The sequence below is a fragment of the Misgurnus anguillicaudatus genome, chromosome 4 (assembly GCF_027580225.2).
Source record: "Misgurnus anguillicaudatus chromosome 4, ASM2758022v2, whole genome shotgun sequence".
NCBI classification, from domain to species: Eukaryota; Metazoa; Chordata; class Actinopteri; order Cypriniformes; family Cobitidae; genus Misgurnus; species Misgurnus anguillicaudatus.
The window spans coordinates 6883523-6905417 of NC_073340.2; the positions used below are offsets into that span (position 1 = coordinate 6883523).

General features: G+C 38.9%; 1 protein-coding gene across 1 annotated transcript; it reads left to right on the forward strand.

The window, feature by feature from the left end:
• Positions 1–225: 225 nt before the first annotated feature.
• LOC129420514 (disks large homolog 2-like) lies at positions 226–21613 on the forward strand. The gene is made up of 5 exons (XM_073866603.1): positions 226–2310; positions 20005–20335; positions 20449–20531; positions 20842–20981; positions 21196–21613. The coding sequence occupies exons 1-5, from the start codon at positions 2308–2310 to the stop codon at positions 21275–21277; spliced, it is 639 nt and encodes a 212-aa protein (XP_073722704.1). The 5' UTR covers positions 226–2307; the 3' UTR covers positions 21278–21613.
• The last annotated feature ends 282 nt before the right edge of the window (positions 21614–21895 follow it).

The following is a 21895-nucleotide window of genomic DNA, read 5'->3' on the forward strand; positions in this document are numbered from 1 at the left end:
CAGACTCCATTAGTGGCCCTCTGAATTCCTTTCCTGCAGCTGTTATGAGCAGGTTCATTCCCATGACAAACAGGATGGGGAGATGTTGCAGCCTGTCACAATTCCTTTTTCAAGGTCCTGCCACCGAGTTGTGAAGTGGGCAGTTTTGTATGTTATCAAAACAAGTTTGTGAAAAACATTAATTTATGTAATCTTTTATTTATTTAAAGATAGTGCTTATTGCTGTAATTAGAAATTTGTAGACATATATGATATGTATTTTATCTTAATTTTATCAGAAGGCTGACAATAATCCAGGCGATGCCAAATTAAAGACTGGCACCATTCCCAAGGCAAAGGCTGGCACCGGTGTTGGCAATCCAGTTCAAAAACCTATTGTTATTCCATGTAGTATCATAGTGAAGACCTGCGGTTCCCAAGAAGACGGCTCGTTTTCATCCACCTGATACCAAGGTGAAGGCAGACCCCAAACCTGCCATCCCTAAGAAGATGCCTGTTTTTTATCAGCGTGATACCAAGGTGAAGGCAGTAACCAAACCTGCCATTCCCAAGAAGACAGCTGTAGGTAATCCACATGATACAGAGGTGAAAGCAGATAGCGAGTAGGTCGATCCGGCACACAGTGCGTCTACTGTTATGATTACTCTAAATTGGTGGATCTTAATGATGTGTTGATGCCCTCTAATGAATATTATTATATTAATAAATAAAATAGAAATATTATTAAATAAAACACCTTTATTATATTTACATTACTTTGTCTCCTGCTTGCTGTTTTTCCCTTCATCTCTGTATCTGACTCATGGTTGATTTGAAGTATTACCTCACTACAAAGTTAATATTAGAGTATAGATTTAGTCATTTTCTGATGGGGAGAGACATCTAATGACATATGTGCGCGCTGTTTCTGTGTGAGGGGAATAAGCCAGTCGCGCATTCGCTTCTCTTTGAGCTTGTGAGTATTTTTGGCCTTAAATACACATAAGGTTATGCGTCAAAAATCCCGTCTTTGCAAGTATCCTCAAACACGACCATTTAGGGCTTAGGAGAAAGTAAACAGCAGAAAAAAGGGTAAGTTACATTTTTTACCTTTACTAAAATATTGTTTATTATCCTTATTTCATCACTGACTGTTTATCCTTAGTGAGCTTGAATTTTGTTCTTGTGTAATATACACAAGTTGCGCACAATGCGTTGTTTTAAGTGCATAACATTGCGCATAAAAAGCACCTCAGCTCTGCCTCTATTGTAAAATAATAATTTGTTGATAAAGGGTACAGTCATTTAATGTACAACTGTCACTATGATTACAGGCATCCTGTGTGAATTGTACACGAGTTTTATTCGAGTTGCTCGTTCAGGGTTTATATTCATACATAAAGTTACTGTATTAGAGCTGTGACTGTAAGCTGTTGTGTGAGCAGTACAGACCGTGGATTTTTCGTTTATGTGCACTGAATAATATGATATAAACATTTCTGTACCACTTTTAAAAAAAGTTGTATTTGTTCACATTACTAAATGCATTATATAACATGAACAAACTGTTACAAACTAATTCTAAGCAGGTCTAGAGGTATGAAGTTTTCGTTGAATCTGTAGTAAAGAGACGAGGTCTGAGGTGAGCAGCAGAGAGTTCTGATATATATCAGGGGCCATGAAAGACACTGACACCGAGATGCAGTTCAAACAAAGACCAAAGTTTATTAGACAGGCTTCAGCTTATATAGTGTACAGAAAGGATAGCCTGGGTGCCAGCCGATCTTAGCCCCGCCCACCACGATTTGAAATACGGGGAAGATCGGTCTGGGGATTCACCGTTCAGGAGCTACTATGAGAATATCAAAACAGGCAGACGAATCAAATTGTGAGGGCGGGCTTTATACGATGATTGACAGATAAACGACAGTAACGTAATGAACCACGTCACCAAAGAGCGCGTGTGTTGAATGGCTGCCGCTGTAGAGTTCAGATGTGTGGATTCTGACATTGAGTCTGTTCTAAAAGATATCGACAGAGCATTGATTTTAAAAGAGGAACAGAGAAACGCGAGCAGGGCATTTGTTGATGTTTTTGCCGTCCTTCTTATGGGATTCGGCAAAGGTTGGTCGCAACTGAAATGGACAACCTTATCATGGCGAGGCAACTCTGCGTGCACGACGAGATGGATATAATTAGCGGTCGTTGCCAGCTTCTTTTCGGAAGCCCGGAATCGTGGTTGTCTAATAAGTGGAGGGACATGCTAGGCTCCAATATTTTCAAGCCAACGTAGGGTATCGTCGTGGATGAAGTTCACCTAACGTACAAATGGTAAGAGATAGTCATACTCTATGACTTAGTAAATACTTCATGTTGTGATATAAACGAAATGTTGTAAACATAGTAGGTGTTGATGTACATTCGCTAACTCAGACTTAGTATAATCACCATGTTAGTGTCGTAGCGAAATGACTAGCAGTTCGGTCAGGCTGCAAAGACGTAATTTCAACATACACTCCGTTGCTCTGATTGGTCGTAGGTCTATCCAATTGAGTGCAGAGGCATTTTTCGGTTGAGACACGCCTCATAATTATAGCTCAATGGAGAGGTATCAGACTCAAATTCTGACTAGAATTGAGTATGACAACGTCAGGCTACAGAAAGGAAGCACTGGTCACCTGATAAACATTTGATAATGTCTAGAAGAATCATGTGGGCAGTTATTGAGCGAACATGTCTGGAGAACAATCACATGATTGGTCCCTTCACAGGAACGTCTGGATACGGATACATAAATAATAATGCTTAGACAGTTGTATTGTGTAAACGGGGAAAGGGAGATTATAACAGGGAAGTCTGGTCGTACTTCATGACCTGGACTGACCAGCCCATGTCTAGCGTTTGTGCATAGTCAAGGGAAAATGTTACAACTCAATCTCAACTTAGTAAATGCAAGATAAATGAACCGTATCATTGCTTCATTAAAGGGATAGTTCGGCCAAAAACGATATTAAACCCATGATTTACTCACCCCCAAGCCGTCCGAGTTGCATATGTCCATCGTTTTTCAGACAAACACATTTTCGGATATTTTAGAAAATATTTTAGATACTTCTGTTCATTAAATGTTATGCCACGGGGCCCAGCAACAGTCCACGACCCTCAAGTCCAAAAAAGTGCGTCCATCCCTCACAAATCAAATCCAAACGGCTCCAGGACGACAAACAAAGGCCTCTGCGGGCAATCCGTGCGGTGTTTTTGTAGAAATATCCATATTTAAAATGTTATTAACTTTATAAACTAGCTTCCGGTAGCGCCGCCATCCTAGACTCAGGAGAGAGGATTAGCGTAGTGTACGCACTTTTCTTAGTGACGTATGACAAATTCGGAGGGCGGGGGCACCGAGCAGCAGCAGAGAAACTCTGTACGCTGCGTAAGCTCTCATCCTGAATGCGCATCACTCCAAAATGGCGGCGCTACCGGAAGCTAGTTTATAAAGTTAATAACATTTTAAATATGGATATTTCTACAAAAACACCGCACGGATTACCCACAGAAGACCTTTGTTTATCATCCTGGAGCCGGGTGGCTTTAATTTGTGAAGGATGGACGCACTTTTTTGGACTTGAAGGTCGTGGACTACTGCTGGACCCCGTAACATAACATTTAATGAACAGAAATATCTAAAATATTTTCTAAAATATCCGAAAATGTGCCCGTCTGAAAAACGATGGACACACGCAACTCGGACAGCTCGGGGGCGAGCAAATCACGGGTCCAACACTGCCTTTGGCCGAACTATCCCTCCAATCATCCGAGTATAACAATAAAGAAATATACAAGGTTCTATGAAAATATATCAAATATATAAATGTGGGGTGTGGGGGAACATCAATTAAATTCTGACAATGGCCCCTTTGAGACACGTCAGTGGATCACATCTGATCCCACACACCCATATCAAAAAGAAAAATTCCCTTGTGTTTGAAAATAAAATTTTGCATCACAGGTCGTTTGGGTCCACCTTCTATACATCGAGTTATCACTAATCCATTTACTCCAGATACATTATTTATGGCATATAACAGGGTTATGGGTCCACATCTGGAAAGCACTGGTTTCATATACTTTAAGAAAATACTTTTCCTAATTGCAGAAATCAAATAGTTACAATTAGTTTATTAAATAGCAATTTCCTAAATAACCCTTATTTTCAAGAAACCAAGAACTTTATTATTATTTCTATAAACCTTTCAGATCACTATCATTCAAAATAAACATATACCACAGCATATGATCTATAAATTGCTTTTGCAGGGCCAGTTGTGTGATGTGTTCGTTGTCTTCCAATATTCTTTGCTCTGCTTCCACAATGTGCTCGCTGAAGATGATGAAAGCTTTGGTCACAATACATGGTTCGAATCCTCTCGGCAGTGGAGCTTCCATCAAGATATCTCACTCGTTGTTCTCCGTTGTTTTCCATTACTAGTAGTCGTTGTTTGGGTTCGTCTCTGGTGTCCTGATCCGTGGCAGAGTGTTGCTTCAACCCTGAGGCGTGAATCCACTGTAGCTGGTTGTCAATCAGAACTCCCATCTTTGTCACAGCCATCACCTTGTCTGGGCCGAGGTATTTTGGCTCTCATACCCTCGTGGGCTTCAGGCTCCTATTTAGAACAACCTGTCCTGGAGCAAAAATGTAAGTTGGTTTTTCTGAGGGGAGAGACAAAGAAAATTAGCACAGATAGAGTTCAATTTCTCAATTATGGACACCACATAGTCTTCTTGTATCACCTCCAGTCACCTGGGGAAGAAATGCCTGCGCGGCCTTTGACCCACAGGGTGGGGAATGACCTACCCATTAGTATTTCAAATGAAGACAATTGTTTGGTTGAAGATGGAGTCATTCTTATTTCGTATAATAAAGCAGGTAGCAAATCTACCCATTTTTTTTCCAGTTTCTAACACAGCTTTGGTTATCCTATGTTTAATTTTCGTGTCCGTTCTCTCTATGACAGCTGTTAATTGTAGGTGATGATACGGGATATTAAAATGGCAATTAATAGTCAGCGCTTTAGCTAAGAGCTACATTACTCTAGACACAAAAGGTGTCTCGTCGTCGGATTCAATTGTTTTCGGTATGCTAAAACGAGGAATAATTTCCTTTTGTCAAAATTTTAACTACAGTTAGCGCATCCTCTTTGTGATAAAAAAAGATATTTCATCTTTTCCAATCGGCACTATGCGAATGAAGTCAATCTGATCGTGTTAATCACTTGCACAGCCATAGCAAGGTCTGTTTTGACATCATACTCAAATAGTCATTTAATGTGAGCTTGAGCTGCTTCTTTGGCAGCCTCATCTGCTCTTCTTGTTTCCCACAGCCTAGTCATCATTTCCTGATCCATGATCTTTTACCTTCACTATTGCCATTTCAGACGGTAGCTGTACTGCTTTTGTCAACCGTCCTACCAAATATGAATGAGCTATAAGCTTACCATCTGTTGTCTCAAAATCTCGGGCTTCCCCTGTTTTTACAAAATTTAGAGTACATATAGCTTGAGTGACCGGATGGAATTCAAGCGTAGTTCAGGCAGATCACTGATCGCTAACTACTCCAGCTGACGCTCAGCTGCTTAATCACTCTCACCTGCTTTAATCAACAGTATTTAAGCAGTCAATCAGACGCTCTGTAGCTACTCTGTCGCACAGACAATTTTACCGAGTCTGTCGCACAGACTTTTTTACCGAGTCTGTCGCACAGACATTTGCATAGCAGATTGTAGACTGGGCCAGTACTCATGCGATCGATAGAATTTTATTCCTTACCCTTTTCGGCGTTACCATGGCTTGCTCGGAATCGGAAGATGTTGCAATACTCTCTGTGGAAGTGCCGGAAGACATCCATTCCGTACAGGTATTAAGATAATTTGGGCGTATATCTCCTGTCAAGCCCAAAGAACTTATGTTTCCGTGATCTTTGAACGCGCTTTTCAGTGCGTGAGCTTTGAGTTTGTGCACGTATGCGCACTGGAAAAAGTTCACTTTAGTATCTTTGTCGCTCAAATAGTCTAAAATCGCTATGTCACTGTAAACAATAACTTTCTTATCAACAGTATAGCAGGATGTTCTATTAACAGCATTTCATGCAATATTTAGCAGTTTTACCATATTTACATTTACGTATTTACAGCAGTAGGCCAGTAACGTTAGACCAATGTGACTACAAGCAAGGAGTATGTCCGTCATTCGTTCCAATTCATTTTCGATATAAATCGTTCAGGTCACCTTGTAGTGTCAGTGTATATATGTTGTTTTAATTGATTGCCTCAAAATTCGACGGTTATAGTTATACAGCATTTCGTGTCTTACACTTGATTTAACGTCCCGAAGGCAGTCGTTCTACGCATCTTCAACAAGCATGTAAAGCATAAGAAACCAGTGTTGCCAACTATTTTCAATGGAAAGTAGCTAAAGCTTGCTTGGAAAGTCGCTAAATGTCACTAGATTACGTCATTGCGTCATTTGCATAACAGTGACGTCATCACGACACATTTGCATTCTTACTACACTGGCTTACTACATTATTTCACGTTTCTCTTTCTCTCTGAACTGTCAAAAATGTTATTTTAAGACACATGAATGCTTGAGAAAATGTTTTCTCGTTTGTTTATCTGCTTATGTTCTCATAAAACGAGATGTGTGTATGTTTATATGGCCAAACAGTCCAGTTTCAAAACATACACTGATAAATGATGGGAAACGTTGTTTTGTAGGTAAATAGCCCATTAACGCGTCAGCTCCGTACAGTTTGTCTGTTCTAAATGTGCTGCTGCTCAGCTCCCTCAAGTACATTTATTTTATGTACAGTGATTCATTTTATTCAAAGACCATTTTATATTTATATCTCGCCATTAATGTAAGCCATCGCGGGATCCGCCTGCTCCGGCTTCCCGCATGCACGATTATGCCGTCTGGACGCGGATAGATAACCACTTCTCCTGCCCTGATCAGTGGCGGTGTCATGAGCAATCCAGTCCCCCCGAGCAATTCGGTCTCCCCTAGGACCCCGATTGGTATCTACACTAATGCCTGCTCAAAAATGTGTCATTGCAATATCTCGTCTGCATACGCGGCTAGCAAGCTAATTATGTTGTACAAAATAGAAACATTACATTTTTTAAAATAAAAGTTAACTAAAAAAAACAATATAATAAACTAATATTCATGTTGCAGACACGTCAGTACTTTTGTGTCATCATCTGCTTTGAAAAAACAATACTTTTATTTTTTTGTAAATTATTAACATACCTTACGGAATATATATTTTTAATAGTAAAAGTGTAGTAATCATGGCTTATAATTATAATTTAAATGTGTGATTCAACTATGTAGTAATCATGTTTTGTATAAGTAATTAATGACTAAGTAATTCTATAAGTAGACAGTCAAAAGTGGAAATGGTACAGTATAATAATCTAAATAATAAAATGACACAAGCAATGTGTAGATCTCCCGCCTATAGCCTCATTTATATACTACTATATGAAACATATCATTTAAAAGACATCAATTGTAATTTTAACAACGTTCTAACTACATAAATCATAACGCGATTTTGTAGGAATTGTAATAAGGCGCTAAGAAAACTACCCATGAGGAGTTTTTTCAGCCAATGGAGTCGCGCGGGGTCCTAGGGGAGACCGAATTGCCCGGGGGGACCCAATTGCTCACGACACCGGCTATAATATCAATAGCACCCGCCCAGCACCCCCAAGAAATGTCTGTAATTTTTATATTTACATTTTAATGTCATGTTTGAATAGTGTTTTCGTGTTGTTAAAAAAGGGAGTTAAATAATAATTAAAAAATATATATTTAGCTAAAATATCATGACGCCAAAACATGTGATCTTCTTTGGCCAATGGGTGCAGCGCCCGGTAAAAGTTTGTTTTTGATAGCGAGTTTAGAAATTTTGCCAAGTAAAATACACCAAAATGGATACACCAAAAACTACCCGAGGAACAGCAGTGGACACACTAGGACCAGTAATCTGGCACTTTTGGCTATAAATACGGAGAGAACGAGGACCCTTGACTGCGTCAACATCATTGATGATGCTGTTTTGATGTGAAGACGTCTATGATAAGTGCTTGATTTTCCCCTCTGTTGGCTATTACAAATTGAATTAATTTGGTGTTTAAAGAACAAATCTTGGCTCTGCATTGTTACATCAATAGGTTGCATTTACGTGTCATTCTTCCCGGACGCGTCCTATCCAGGATTTCGGTGCGTCTTCCGGAAGTCGTATTTGTTGACTGCATACGCCATTCAGTTAAAAACATAAGATATACAATCGTAGTTTCATTCTTACCTTAAAATGTAACGGTTGCTTTTCTGCAATAATAATAATAATCCTCTATGACGTATGCGGTCGACAAATACGAATGCACCCGAAATCCTGCACAGGACGCGTCCGGGTCACCCTATGATGCTCCAACAATAGAAACAATATTGCTGATTCATCACTAGTGTTGGTAACTGGCTGTGTGATTTCGTGATCTGAGCATTTTAAGCTGAAGCGTGCAGTGTGTCTGTTGCTGCGTTTGCTGCTCCGTTGTATTCAGGGCTAGACTGTGACAGATCTGTGAAATATTATTTTCAGAGGTTTACATTGGCAGGCTTATGTATGTTGTAACTATTGCCCTTGTGTTGAATACTTTTACATAGTCGTGGAACGAGTATAGGCTAGTTAATGCAGGCCTGTACACGTGTATAAAGGGTGGTCCGATGCGACCTCCTTAATGAAATGCCCCAAAATTTAAAGCACCTTCTCTTAAGTGTTGAGCATCCCCATAGCACCTGCATCAGAAAATCTCTGGAGCCGCCACTGGCCCTGATTGCAACTGGGAGAGACTCTGCTCTGCTGCGCAAGGACTAGACCGCCTGGGAATGCTTTGGGCCGGGGGTGGAGCCCACAGAAGCAGCGGTAGCTGCTCATTGAGAAGAGTGAATGTCACGTAAAAAGTCTCCAACAATGCCAAGATGTAAGAAACATCTTGCACGCGTTATCTTGTGTTGGGGGTCCGTTAATTAATGATTAACTAATGTCAACCTCAGCTGTCCTTCATTTTATTTCTCTCCTCTGAACCTGCCTGTTCCAAATCTGATGAATATCAGGGAACCCCGTTCCCTTTTGAGGTATGCTACCCAACATGCCAGGAGCCGCGTACTCCGAGACAAGCAGTCTCTAGAAGTTATGCACTCAACTACGTTGTTGTGTTTGGGGGATTCATGCAAAGGATGCATCTTAAAGGTGCAGTATGACAACCGAGCCCCTTGATTCCTAAGCCTTTGGCCAAATTCAGATATTTGTTATAATATATAAATATATTATATAATTTTGGTATTCTTAAGTGGTCCTGACTGAAATATAGCTTGAGTGACCGGATGGAATTCAAGCGTAGTTCAGGCAGATCACTGATCGCTAACTACTCCAGCTGACGCTCAGCTGCTTAATCACTCTCACCTGCTTTAATCAACAGTATTTAAGCAGTCAATCAGACGCTCTGTAGCTACTCTGTCGCACAGACAATTTTACCCACCACCTCCCCTTCACCTCCAATATCTCAGTTTCACAACCATTGCACCCCTTTTAATTATTTTCACGTGTAGCATACTAAAATGTTGGTTATGACAGGCTGGGGGATTCATGCAAAGGATGCATCTTAAAGGTGCAGTATGACAACCAAGCCCCTTGATTCCTCAGCCTTTGGCCAAATTCAGATATTTGTTATAATATATAAATATATTATAATTTTGGTATTCTTAAGTGGTCCTGACTGAAATATATTTAGAGTCGTGTAGATTTTGGCTTTTTCCTTTCATTAGCTCACAAGCTCGTAATAAAGTTACCAATTCTGCAGCTTATGCTGAGTTGTAATTTAGAGCAAAGGGTTCAATAACCTCACCCGTATCTGACACCACAGCATAACCACACAGGTAGACACCGTCCGATGGCTTTGTATATGAGCCATCCACATAGATCTGACCCCCCCCATCTAGGGGCGATTCCATTAAATCAGCCCTAGAGGAACAGGAAGTAGTCAATCCAACAATGCAATCATGTTTTAGATCGTGCTCAGTCATGTCTACCAGTCCCAAAACTCCCAGCAAAAGTGGAATTAATGTTAAAAGTGGGCTGGATCGTTACATTTTTGGTTGCCAACAGCGTAGCCTCATACCCATATCGCCTCTGTGCCGTCCTGTGTTGTGTAAAAATGCACCTACTTGATGTGATGTGTAGAGTCATTGACTGTGACAGCACCGTTCTCTCAGCCACCTGTACAAACAGAACATCAGCAGCCACTGCATAAAGACATTTTAGGCATACCTGTTACTACATTATCTAGTTTTCTAGACAGATATGCCACTGGCCTATAAGTGCAACCTTGTTGTTGCCAAAGGATACCCAGAGCCACACCCTTCGCCTCTCACGCATGCAGGTGAAAAGTCCTTGCATAGTTCGGATGGCCCAGAGTTGGGGCCGTAGTAATGGCGTGTTTCAGTGCCATGAAATGAGTCTCTGCTTCATCAGTCCAGCATATCAGTGATGCAGGCGATGCCTTGTGATCAATCGTGCTCCGCAAATGTCCGTCATGGGCAGCACACTCAGGTTTCCATGAGCGACAACAGTTTATTAACCCCAGAAAACTTTGGAGCTGTTACACAGTTTGTGTGAATTACATCTTCCGGATCAGTTCAACCTGATCTGTGGAGGTATTTTTTCGAACACCTGGCATTATGACGTGACCCAGGTACGAGAACTTTTGCTTGACCCACCGAACTTTTCTTTTGATGCTTTGAAACCAGCGTCCACCAAAATATTGCAGACGATAATGGAGGCTTCCTCACAGTTCTTTTCAGTCAGAGCAGAGACCATGAGGTCATCGGCATACAGCAGACAGCAAACCCGAAAACAGCAAGTTGATCTTTTTTTTTCTCAATGTCTTTTTTTTTTCACCGCAGCGGAGAGGACGGATGGTGAGTCAACATACCCTTCTTAGTTTTTTTTTTTTTTTGCACCGCCTATCCTATAAGGCTAGCAGTGGCTGTGTGTCTGGATGCACTGGAACAGAGAAACAAAAGCAGCACACAAATCAATGACAGAAATACTTATGTGTGCATGGTATAAAATTTATAACAGTCGGCACATCTGGAACAATCAGAGACAGAGGAATTATCAGTTTATTGAGTGCTCTTAAATCTTGTGTAAGACATTATGTCTTTCCATCAGCATTCACCACCGGGTTAATCGGTGTGTTGTATGGCGAGTAGGTACGAGGACACCCTGTTAAACAAAATGGTGAATAATAGGTTTAATGCCATCTTCCTTTTCTTTTGACAAAGGATATTGTTTGATGTACACAGGTTTAAGTTTAACTTTGTATGGTTTCATATCAATGAAACCTGTATCATTGTTTGACTGAGTTCATAGGCATGGGTTAATCAAGGTTTCTACATCATGTGGTATGCGGGCGACTACTGGGTCTTGGTCGGCCTTCTCACTTCCTCCCCCCATAGGCAGAGGATCACTGTATGTCTGTAAACATGACATAAAAGAGAAAACAACATGAGAATCATGAAATTCCATTTTTAACTTATGCATAATGTCTCGCCCGAGCAAATTAAGACAAACATCTGGTATGATTTGAAATTTGTGAAGAAAAAATGGTTTGACACCTGGAGCTCTTACCTCCAGAGGTGGTGTAATGGGTCAGAACATTTCATTGTGTTTTGTTATGCCAGTTTGTTTGGTAATTACTGTCAGATAGTTTCTGATGCACTTGCTTTGGCTGTTGCATTGACTGTCTACGTGGTGGCGCCCTTGGAATAAAATTGCACCCCCCTTTGAACGACAGTCACATTTCATGTGGCCCCTTTGTCCACATAATAACACATTATATCAAATCTTCCTTTCCGGTGCTTAAGCAAGCTTTTTCCCGTTCGATGAGACTTGCACTGAAAACATAGCATGTTCACCAGATGCATCAGACTCACAAATCAGTCTATTCACATTCATATTCAACAGATTTCACTTACCGGTACCTACGATTCATATTGTTAAACAGCATATTTGTAACAGCGCACTCAGACTTTGTCAATCGGTAATCTAGAATAAACTCATAATACTTTAAAACGTGTGCAAAATTCAGAGGCAGTTTCATTTGGCTTTATCTTTCCGTTTAATGCAAATGATAAATACTGGCAAATGCCAAACCGTTTATCTAGAAAAACGCGCAGCTGATCAAAAAAGCATATCATGATATTCATGATCTTCCCGTGTGAATGGATTGCGAGAGGCTGCAGTCCCCTCACCAGTCACATGGTTTTCCCGAATCAGACAGCGGCACGTATCAGTTATGTTTTGTTTTTTTTGTTTTCCGCTAAGTGACGTACAGTTCAACATAAAAACCTTTATTATTTGTATACATAAATTCATCAGGCTTTTGCCTGGCCATGGCAGAATCACCCATCTTCAACACAATGTAAACAAATAATAGCAGCAATAACAAGCAAACAGCAATAAGCACAAATAAGCAATTGACAAACACCCGGGTTTTCTGTGCTCCTCTACTCAGCCTCAATACATTTACGTATCGTTTCGTTCTTTAGAAGTTATATATTAGTTTGGCAAATTATTTGAAATTTGCAAAAATCCAGTTTTCATAAAATGTCATAAATGTTATTCATATAATTTTAATAAATTTCTTTGATAGTGGGCAATGCTCGTTTTATATTCAATTCAACGTTTCGTTGATGATTACTCAACAATAACGAATAACAATAACACCGCGATCTCAAATATACAGCGAGCTCTAACTGTATATTTGACCTCGCTCCGTACGCAGTCAATGCTGCATGTGCTGGTAATCTCGATTACCGCACCCGTGAAATTTAATTGACAAGAAATCACTCGTTGTCAATTTATTTCTTTCTTTTACTCGTGAGCGACTATCACTTCGTTACTAGCAATTAATTCGTAAATCAATTAGCCAACGGTGGCGATTTCTGGGCCACCTGCCCCACGTGGGCCGAGTGAAACTGACCGATCTTGTCTCGAGCACAAGATATGGGTCCTACTGGGACTCTACAGGGGTAAGCGCTGTATTTCAAATTTATTAGAAATATCGCGACACTTACCCCTTTCTGTAGGTCCTCCCCGATCTGCGGTGTTCGAATTTCGGTCTCCGGTTCTGTCGGGAGGAGGCTCACCCCCCTGTCGCCGGACGAGCGCCCAACTGTTAGAATCTAATTCTAAGCAGGTCTAGAGGTATGAAGTTTTCGTTGAATCTGTAGTAAAGAGACGAGGTCTGAGGTGAGCAGCAGAGAGTTCTGATATATATCAGGGGCCATGAAAGACACTGACACCGAGATGCAGTTCAAACATAGACCAAAGTTTATTAGACAGGCTTCAGCTTATATAGTGTACAGAAAGGAAGCACTGGTCACCTGATAAACATTTGATAATGTCTAGAAGAATCATGTGGGCAGTTATTGAGCAAACATGTCTGGAGAACAATCACATGATTGGTCCCTTCACAGGAACGTCTGGATACGGATACATAAATAATAATGCTTAGACAGTTGTATTGTGTAAACGGGGAAAGGGAGATTAGAACAGGGAAGTCTGGTCGTACTTCATGACCTGGACTGACCAGCCCATGTCTAGCTTTTGTGCATAGTCAAGGGAAAATGTCACAACTCAATCTCAACTTAGTAAATGCAAGATAAATGAACCGTATCATTGCTTCATTAATCATCCGAGTATAACAATAAAGAAATATACAAGGTTCTATGAAAATATATCAAATATATAAATGTGGGGTGTGGGGGAACAACAATTAAATTCTGACACAAACTATGAAAAATATAGAGTATATAAGCATTTATTAATTCATGTTTATGTCCTTAAAGTAATTGATGTTAGTTCATGGTGCATTAACTAATGTTAACAGTTTCAACCTTGATTTAAAAAAATGTATAAGTAAATGCCAAAATTAATAAGATTTACAATTAATAAATAATTAAGATTCATTAAAGGTGGTGATATTAGTATTTCTTTTTATATAGTGAGTTATTTAGCTGTTTCACCTTAATCTGAAATGCCCTGCAAACTACATCTTACAGAATCATTTTTTTTAGTTTGTCACAAGTAGATTAACATGACGGGATAACGTTTTTAACCCTTAGTGCAGAAGTCACAAGTGTTTTGTTTTAGACATATATTAAAGGTAATGGTTCAATTAAAGGAAAGTAAAGCTGTAAATTAACAAACTATTAATAAACCTATCATATGTTGTAATTAAGTGTTAATTCACAAAAAAACATACTCGCACTGCTGCTGTATTTCATAGTGACAGTTGTCAAACCTATAAATGCCACAGTAGACTTCAATATGGCATTAATGGCAAAAAACATCTCCCCTTAGAATGCTATTGGTCTCGCCTGTTTACAAGGAATATGACTTGGCCTGAAAAAAATTTCACTCAGAAGAATTTTTTTCACTTTAATCCATGACTGCAGTCTTTCCCCTCTTAAACTCTGCCTCCGGGAGAAGCGGAGGGTGCCACGGGTTCAAGAAGGACAGTCCAGAGTCCCGTCCCCTCTGCCTGGAAGCCAGAAGAAACCTTGTTTTTAAATCCCCCTTCCCTGAATACTATTTTAAATAATTTAATAAAGTCTATTTTAATTTTACTTGTACCTTGTGTGTCTGGTCATTGGGGTGGCTTTGGGAACATCCTCGAGGTGGAAACTAGGAAGGGGCGTGACTCAATAGCATCTGGGTCCGCTCCGACCTGTGACACACTCCCACATATTTTGCTATCATAACTGCGCTTATTTCCGCCGTTGGTTGTTACTGACAGTTTTACATTATCTTGCTGTTAATGTTTCTTCAGTCATTTTGTCATTTCTACAGCTTGAATAACTGTAGTGAATCCACCCTTACGGAGTAAAATGTAAAAACTCTTTGCCTTCTTTTGGAGACTTCGACATCCTGGGTACTACCAATAATTTTGTGACCTTATTTAGCAAAAATTATCTGGTTCAGTCACCATCAGATTGTTTCTGGATCCCTTTGTAAATTTGTCTCTATAATTTGAGGATAAGGAACAAACTATATGCAATAATACCATTAAGTGTGAGAAACAGGCCATCATAACTATAATTTACACTGCCGTTCAAAGGTTCACGTTCAGATTTTTTTACGTGTCTCAATATTGTAAACTGTCATTTATGTTGTTTCAGCATCATTACTCCAGTCTTCAGTGTCACATGATCCTTCAGAGTTCATTTTATATGCTGATTTGCTGCTCAAGAAACTTTTTCGATTATTAACACTGTTGAAACAGTTGTGTTAATAAATATTTTAGTGTTATTTAAGTTGTTTTATGTCATGATTCATTATTAATAGACACTAACTTTGAATAGTAACTTGCACCACTGTTTGTCAGAGGGAGAGATTTCTGTTTCAAATAACGCTGTTCAATGTAAATGTTTATTTATCTAAAAATCCCCACTAAACTATGAAGCAACACAGCTGTTTTTCCGCAGAAGTAAATCGGCATATTTGAAGGATCACGTGACAGTGGAGATTACACCCTGAACGGGCTTGCCCTCAGCACATTCCTCACCGCATACTTTTACATTACGTATTTTGCTTACATGCAGGGATGCGCAAACTGGTCACTCATGACATCAATGTACCGCGAGAGCAAATCGAAAGTATACAGAGCAGTATATTCTCGAACCGTTCTCGCGGAGTTCTGATGTCATACGGCACATGCAGTCGACACTTATATTTTTGCAGTGTATGCATCAATCTAGCCACTTATCGATAAAGCGGTTAGGATTAATGTTAGCTAATATTAACGGGTTTTTTTTACAAACCCAAGACTTTCAACATAAATATAAAGTTTTAATTAAAAAAAAACGCTTTTTTTACCAAACAGACGAATTTCGTGTGCTTTTTGGAGGGGCGTGGAAAGTCCTGGAATTTAATAGGGGCGTTTCTTGTAGTCGTCCAGGACGCAGACAGACCCTCACCCTGGCTTCTTCATCCACATACCTTAAATCAGTTGACCCTTCGTGTTGGAGGACTGAATGGTGCTTCAGGTTACGCGTCGTTTTATTTGGGCAAACTGTCGACCACGCGGTTTACACTACCAAAGCATTTTTATTTGCACCTCTAAAAGTTGAGGAGGATTAAGGCGCCTTACTCGATCACTATCAGATGTGATAAACCGAGATCTTCATACATCTTGTTCACGGTTTTACATTACAGATTTTACATTTTTACGTTTCAGATCTGTTCTAAGTGTTTGTGTAGTTTAGAAAATGACAGAGGCAGAATTGTACTCTGTATATAAAGGGGTGTTCGTCCCAACTCACTTGCACCCTCCTGAATGTCTAAAATACTACGAGGACTTTACCTTCCGCCCGGATGACATCCTTATCGTTACCCAAGGCCGCCTTAATGCACGGGCTTACCTGGGCTGAAGCCCAGGGGCCTCCCAAGTTCAAGGGCCTCCCAAGTTTGCGTTCATGATGAGCTGAAAAGGTCATATTGTTTTGTAACTTGTCAGGTTTTCTGTCAATCACTCTAATTGCACGTTTCATGGCTGCTGATTGGTCCGTTGTAACTTAACGTGAAATAAAATGTTAGACGTAACATATTTTTTATTCCGCGTAATGTAATTAAGTGCGCGTTGTCAACTTGACATTCCTGCACGTTAGACTGAGTGTGACAGATAAACGGGAAATAATCCACCAACAAATGAAAGAGTAATTTCTGAAATTTCATAATAAGCACAAGCACTAGTGAGGTGCAGGTCTCTCTCTCTTTCGTGCGCGCGCTCGCTCGTTCGCTCTCTGTGCTCGTTCAGCTGTCTGAGTCTCTAGCATGCAGAAGTCTCTCCAAACGTGCGCAAGAAACTGTGCCGCTAAATTAAGAAAGGAGTTCTCGCACATAATGCTGTTAGTTGTTATAAAGTTTAAGTTTACTCGCGTTTATATCAGTGACGCGTGCGCAGCTGGAGCGATGTAGTTTGACGCGACATTAGCTCACATTACACACATCTGTTGATTTCAGAAAGACGAGAAAGAGACGCACGCAACGGTAAAGGTGCAAGTCTTAGAAAGTAAAGAGCGACAAGACCATCTCAAATGATCATCCCCTGATAGCACCATTCATATTTATAATCTTATTATCTAAAGATCTTATATACAGGTATGTTCCCTGTCTGTCTTGTGCATATTCATACTTGCTCGTTTTACATGCTTATTTATGCATAAATACTAAATACAATGCATACTATATCTTCAATAGCCTACAAAATAAATAAATGATTAAAAAACAAGATTCTGTCTATAAAGACTTATCTTTTGTTATCATTAATGCATTTAACAAGATTCTGTCTATAAAGACTTATCTTTTGTTATCATTAATGCATTTAACAAGATTCTGTCTATAAAGACTTATCTTTTGTTATCATTAATGCATTTTCACTTTAAAACTAACTTTAACTTATTATATTTTTAAAACTGTGGTGAGCATTTAGTTAGTGAGTGCAATTTTCTGCAAATTTGTATATTCCAAAAACTATATAAATATAAAGCTTATAAACATATATACTTTCACACATTTTGGTTTTATTATCACCACAAGTTGCTGTGTGTGGTTGTTAAATAAAGTGTCTTGTGTTTATGCTCAAGTGGGCTCAGTGATATGTTAACAATATTATGGTGTTTTCTGGCTCAAAGAGGGAAAACTCACTGTTGTATGTCTCGAAAGAAACTAATGCATTTTGATATGTAGATTACCTAGATATTACACTTACAAAAAATAGACCATAAATCAAGGGGAAGGGGGGCCTACAAAACCTCTTAGCCCCGGGGCCTCACATTAGGTTAAGGCGGCCCTGTCGTTACCTATCCTAAATCAGGTAAGTTTCTACATCTAAACATGTTTATATAAAATACGCTATATAAATAAAACACATTTTTAACATCTATGGTGAGCCTGCCCCAGCCAACATTTCAATATGGGTTTGCCCCACCTGGAGGTTTCTTCGTTAATAAACCATTGCCTCTTTGTTTCTACATTTAAAAGACAAAGCTGGCAATTATATTATGGCTATACTTTTCTATTCTTTTAATAATTTATTTTATTTTATTTATAAATCACTCTGGGTTATCTGATGTATCTATTTGGCTTGTGTTTTGTTTTCGTGCACTTGAGGCATTTTGCACATTTGTTCTGCACTTTGTTACTTCTGACCTTATTTTATTAAAAAAATGTATCTATTATAAACGTACATTCTGATCTAATTTAAGTCTGTACATTTTGGATAGCTTTTCGTTGTATCGATGTTGCGCTATTGCGTGCTGGCCATGCTTGCGCATGTAATTTAGCCGAACGGGCTAGGTGCTCTGCGTCTCATATTTAGGAGTTCATCAAACTAAACATTAAAAAACGGATGTTTTTCGACGGGTATAAGTTTTTAAAATGTATTTATCATACATTTTGGTTATCTTGTCAAAAGTTAAACTACATAACAGGTAAGCCGTTTTTTAAAATTTCGGTGATGAAACGGAAACTATCTGCACCGAACCTATATTTCTGCCTGACACGAATGTCTTTCTTGTGATTTAATATTGGTTGGTGTTCACTTTTAAATGATAGCAAATAGATTCCTGAAATAAATAATATCATCCGGTCTTTCTGTATCTAAAGTGAATACAGAGATTATCAAAGTCAGAGCAAGCAAGCAGGTATTTCTGTGCTAAATAATAACGCATAGTGTCTATAAAATCATTAATTTCAGTGTTTTTCATGTTATAAATTAACGTTTAATAAATTGTTTTAGGTTTAGTTATCAAAATGTATTTTTGTGTGATGTTCTGTAGATCGTGGCTTTAAAATGTTATGAGGAATAAATAAACAAATGTTGCCTTATATATTTTACCTTAAAAAAAATAAATATATAAATGCATCGTCAGTTTTGTCTTCGTTCATCACTTGAAAGACAGTTTTGGTCACTTTAACAGAAAGTTGTTTATGTGTGCTGCTTGTGAAAGAAAATAAAAGTTACCAATTTGTACCTTGTCTGGCCCCCTCCCAACCCATGCACACACATAGATATGATTCGACTATGGAAAGATTCGACAATTCTGATTCGAATATGTAAATCCTTAGTCGAGGACACCCCTAATGCGCATAGGTTCACATGACGCGCCAAACTCATATTTTGATAGGACGAGCCACACACATGATGGGCTCAATATATGTTTTTATGAGCTTTGCATCATGCGCCCTTGAAAAAGACCAAAAACATATAGGCCTGATTTCACAGACAAGGCTTAGCTGAAACCAGTGGCCGGTTGCATAAACATGGCCGTGACGTTAAGACTGCGTCTTAAGAATGATTCTGACTAACTAGCAATTAGTTAGGGTTAATCAGTCTTATTATTTGGATTTAAATTAGACAAATCCACCTTTCTATGTAACACACTTAAAACAATTATGATCAGTCTTGAAGAAAAAAATTCATGGCTAACTTTCAAAACAGTCCTGTTCACATGGATCAACAAAAATGAGCATGTTGTATTACCCATACCAGGCCTGTAGTTGGCGATGTTTGAACACGTAATACGCATGAAGTCACCATTTTCACAAATGCACCTTTTTGTAGTTTATATGGAGATGATAATGGTTTAGTTTTAAAAAACATGCACTTTGAAAGCCCCAAAATGTATATGAACAGCCAAAAGATGCCATTTTATTACTTGGAGTCCTGTAAACATCCCTTCAGTGTCCAAATTCACTACTTTAAGTGCACAACATTCGTGAAGTAATGTACTAGGGAGTAGTGAATGAGAGTAAAGGGGGCTATTTTGTACACAGCCAAAAACTTTATGGTAAATGACAGAATAATAATAAATTTGCCTATTTCTGTGTTTTTACAGTTCGTCTCCGCTGTACCAACAGAAGCCAAACTTACTAAACTGGAAGCTCATCCAACAGCTCATCTTGAACTTGGGCACACGGAGAAAGTTTTTCCTTGGGCTGGAACAAATGATTTGAGCTCTTGTGAAACTATTTTAACAAAGAAGCTTCAAAATCTCCAGTTACAGATGAAAGGGTTGCATCCCAGCAGTGTGGAGCGCTCGGCCCCATTTTTACTTACACCACCAAACCCACTGCAAAACCTTGAGCTGATGGATCCTGAAACAGACCAGCAGGAGACGATATCACACCATCAGACCTCCAAATACCTTACTGATATCAAACAAGAAGGTAGCAGGATTTTGTCTTCATTGTTTTTAAATACATCTAATGTAAATAACCATTATGAGGTCAAGATGCTAAAATGGTGACACGTGTTTGGTGTGTATAATATGTTTTTGAAGGTGAGGGTGATGAGGAAGATGTGTTTGTGCTGGAGTTGCAGAGAGGATCATGTGGTTTGGGTCTGGCATTGGTAGATGGACAGGTCAGTGGATCAGTAGGCAATGTTTGCATCATCCCTCTATATGCAATATTTTTAAAATACACTTTCAGATGTTTTGTGTTATTGACTAATAGCAAAATAAATTGGAATCAATAAATACTTGGCCATTTTAGGATATTATGTCTAAAAGTTTGCATCCAAAAAACTGCTTATGGAAATCAAACACTAAAAGTGACAATATGTGGTAATGAATATGTAACAAATTCTTACTGTCTCGTTGTTTAGTATTGTATTTTTGGTGGGCATGTCATAATATTATATAAATATTATACAGTAATCTTTATTTAAACAGGAAACACCATTTAAAGTCAATGGAATATACATCAAATCCGTAATGCCGGAATCTCCTGCTGCTTTGTCCCAGCGGCTGAGACCAGGGGATCGTATTCTAGCAGTGAATGGACTCAGTCTGGTTGGGGTGGACTACCAAACGTGAGTAAAATGACTATAGATTGAGCCAGTTACAGTTTTTTACCTTAATTTCTGACAGTGTGTAATGCTCTACCAGGAAAGCACAAGTGATGCATTAGGATTTGACAATTTGTTAATAAGTATTATTGTAACTCTTAGTCATTTATAAAGCATTTTTGTTATATTTTCTGTGTCAATAAAATCACTGTAATGTATTTTGTTTGTGTGTTTGCAGTGGCAGGGAGCTCATTCAGACATCAGGAGACAGACCCCGATTACTAGTTGCCAAATCTGACAGAAATACAAGAGAAGCATAACATTCCTCCCACAAAACAACTGTTCTACATTTTTTACCAAATGCTTTTATGTATATGTCTTTTATTTTATTGTTATACGTGTGTGTGTGTGTGTGTTTCATTAATTGAATTTTGAGATTAAATGTATCGATGTTTTTTTGAAATGATAAAACATTTGTTAATGTATGTCTTATACAAATGGCCTCATTGCCTTGACCAACTAAGTAAAACCTTTTTTTTTTAAATGCTGCATCCTTATTGCATAGACCAAAGTTTCTACAATAATTTGTTTTATTCTTTAAGTGTTAATTGTTTGTCAATGTGCATCCCAGAAAATAAATTTTTCACTTTTTGCCATTTGATTTGGCTGGATTGTCTGAGGTGGTGCGAAAGAGTGGAGGATGGGACTATTTGCATATTTATATACAGTGAAGACAATAAGTATTTGAACACCTGAGAAAATCAATGTTAATATTTGGTACAGAAGGCTTTGTTTGCAGTTACAGAGGTTTGCACACACTGCAGGAGGGATTTTGTCCCACAAAAGATGTTTAATTCTTAAGGTGAAGGAATGTAATAGATGTGCTGAGTGATGGGCACGTTAAGCCACGCCCACTTGTTTATGTATGGGGTTTCCAC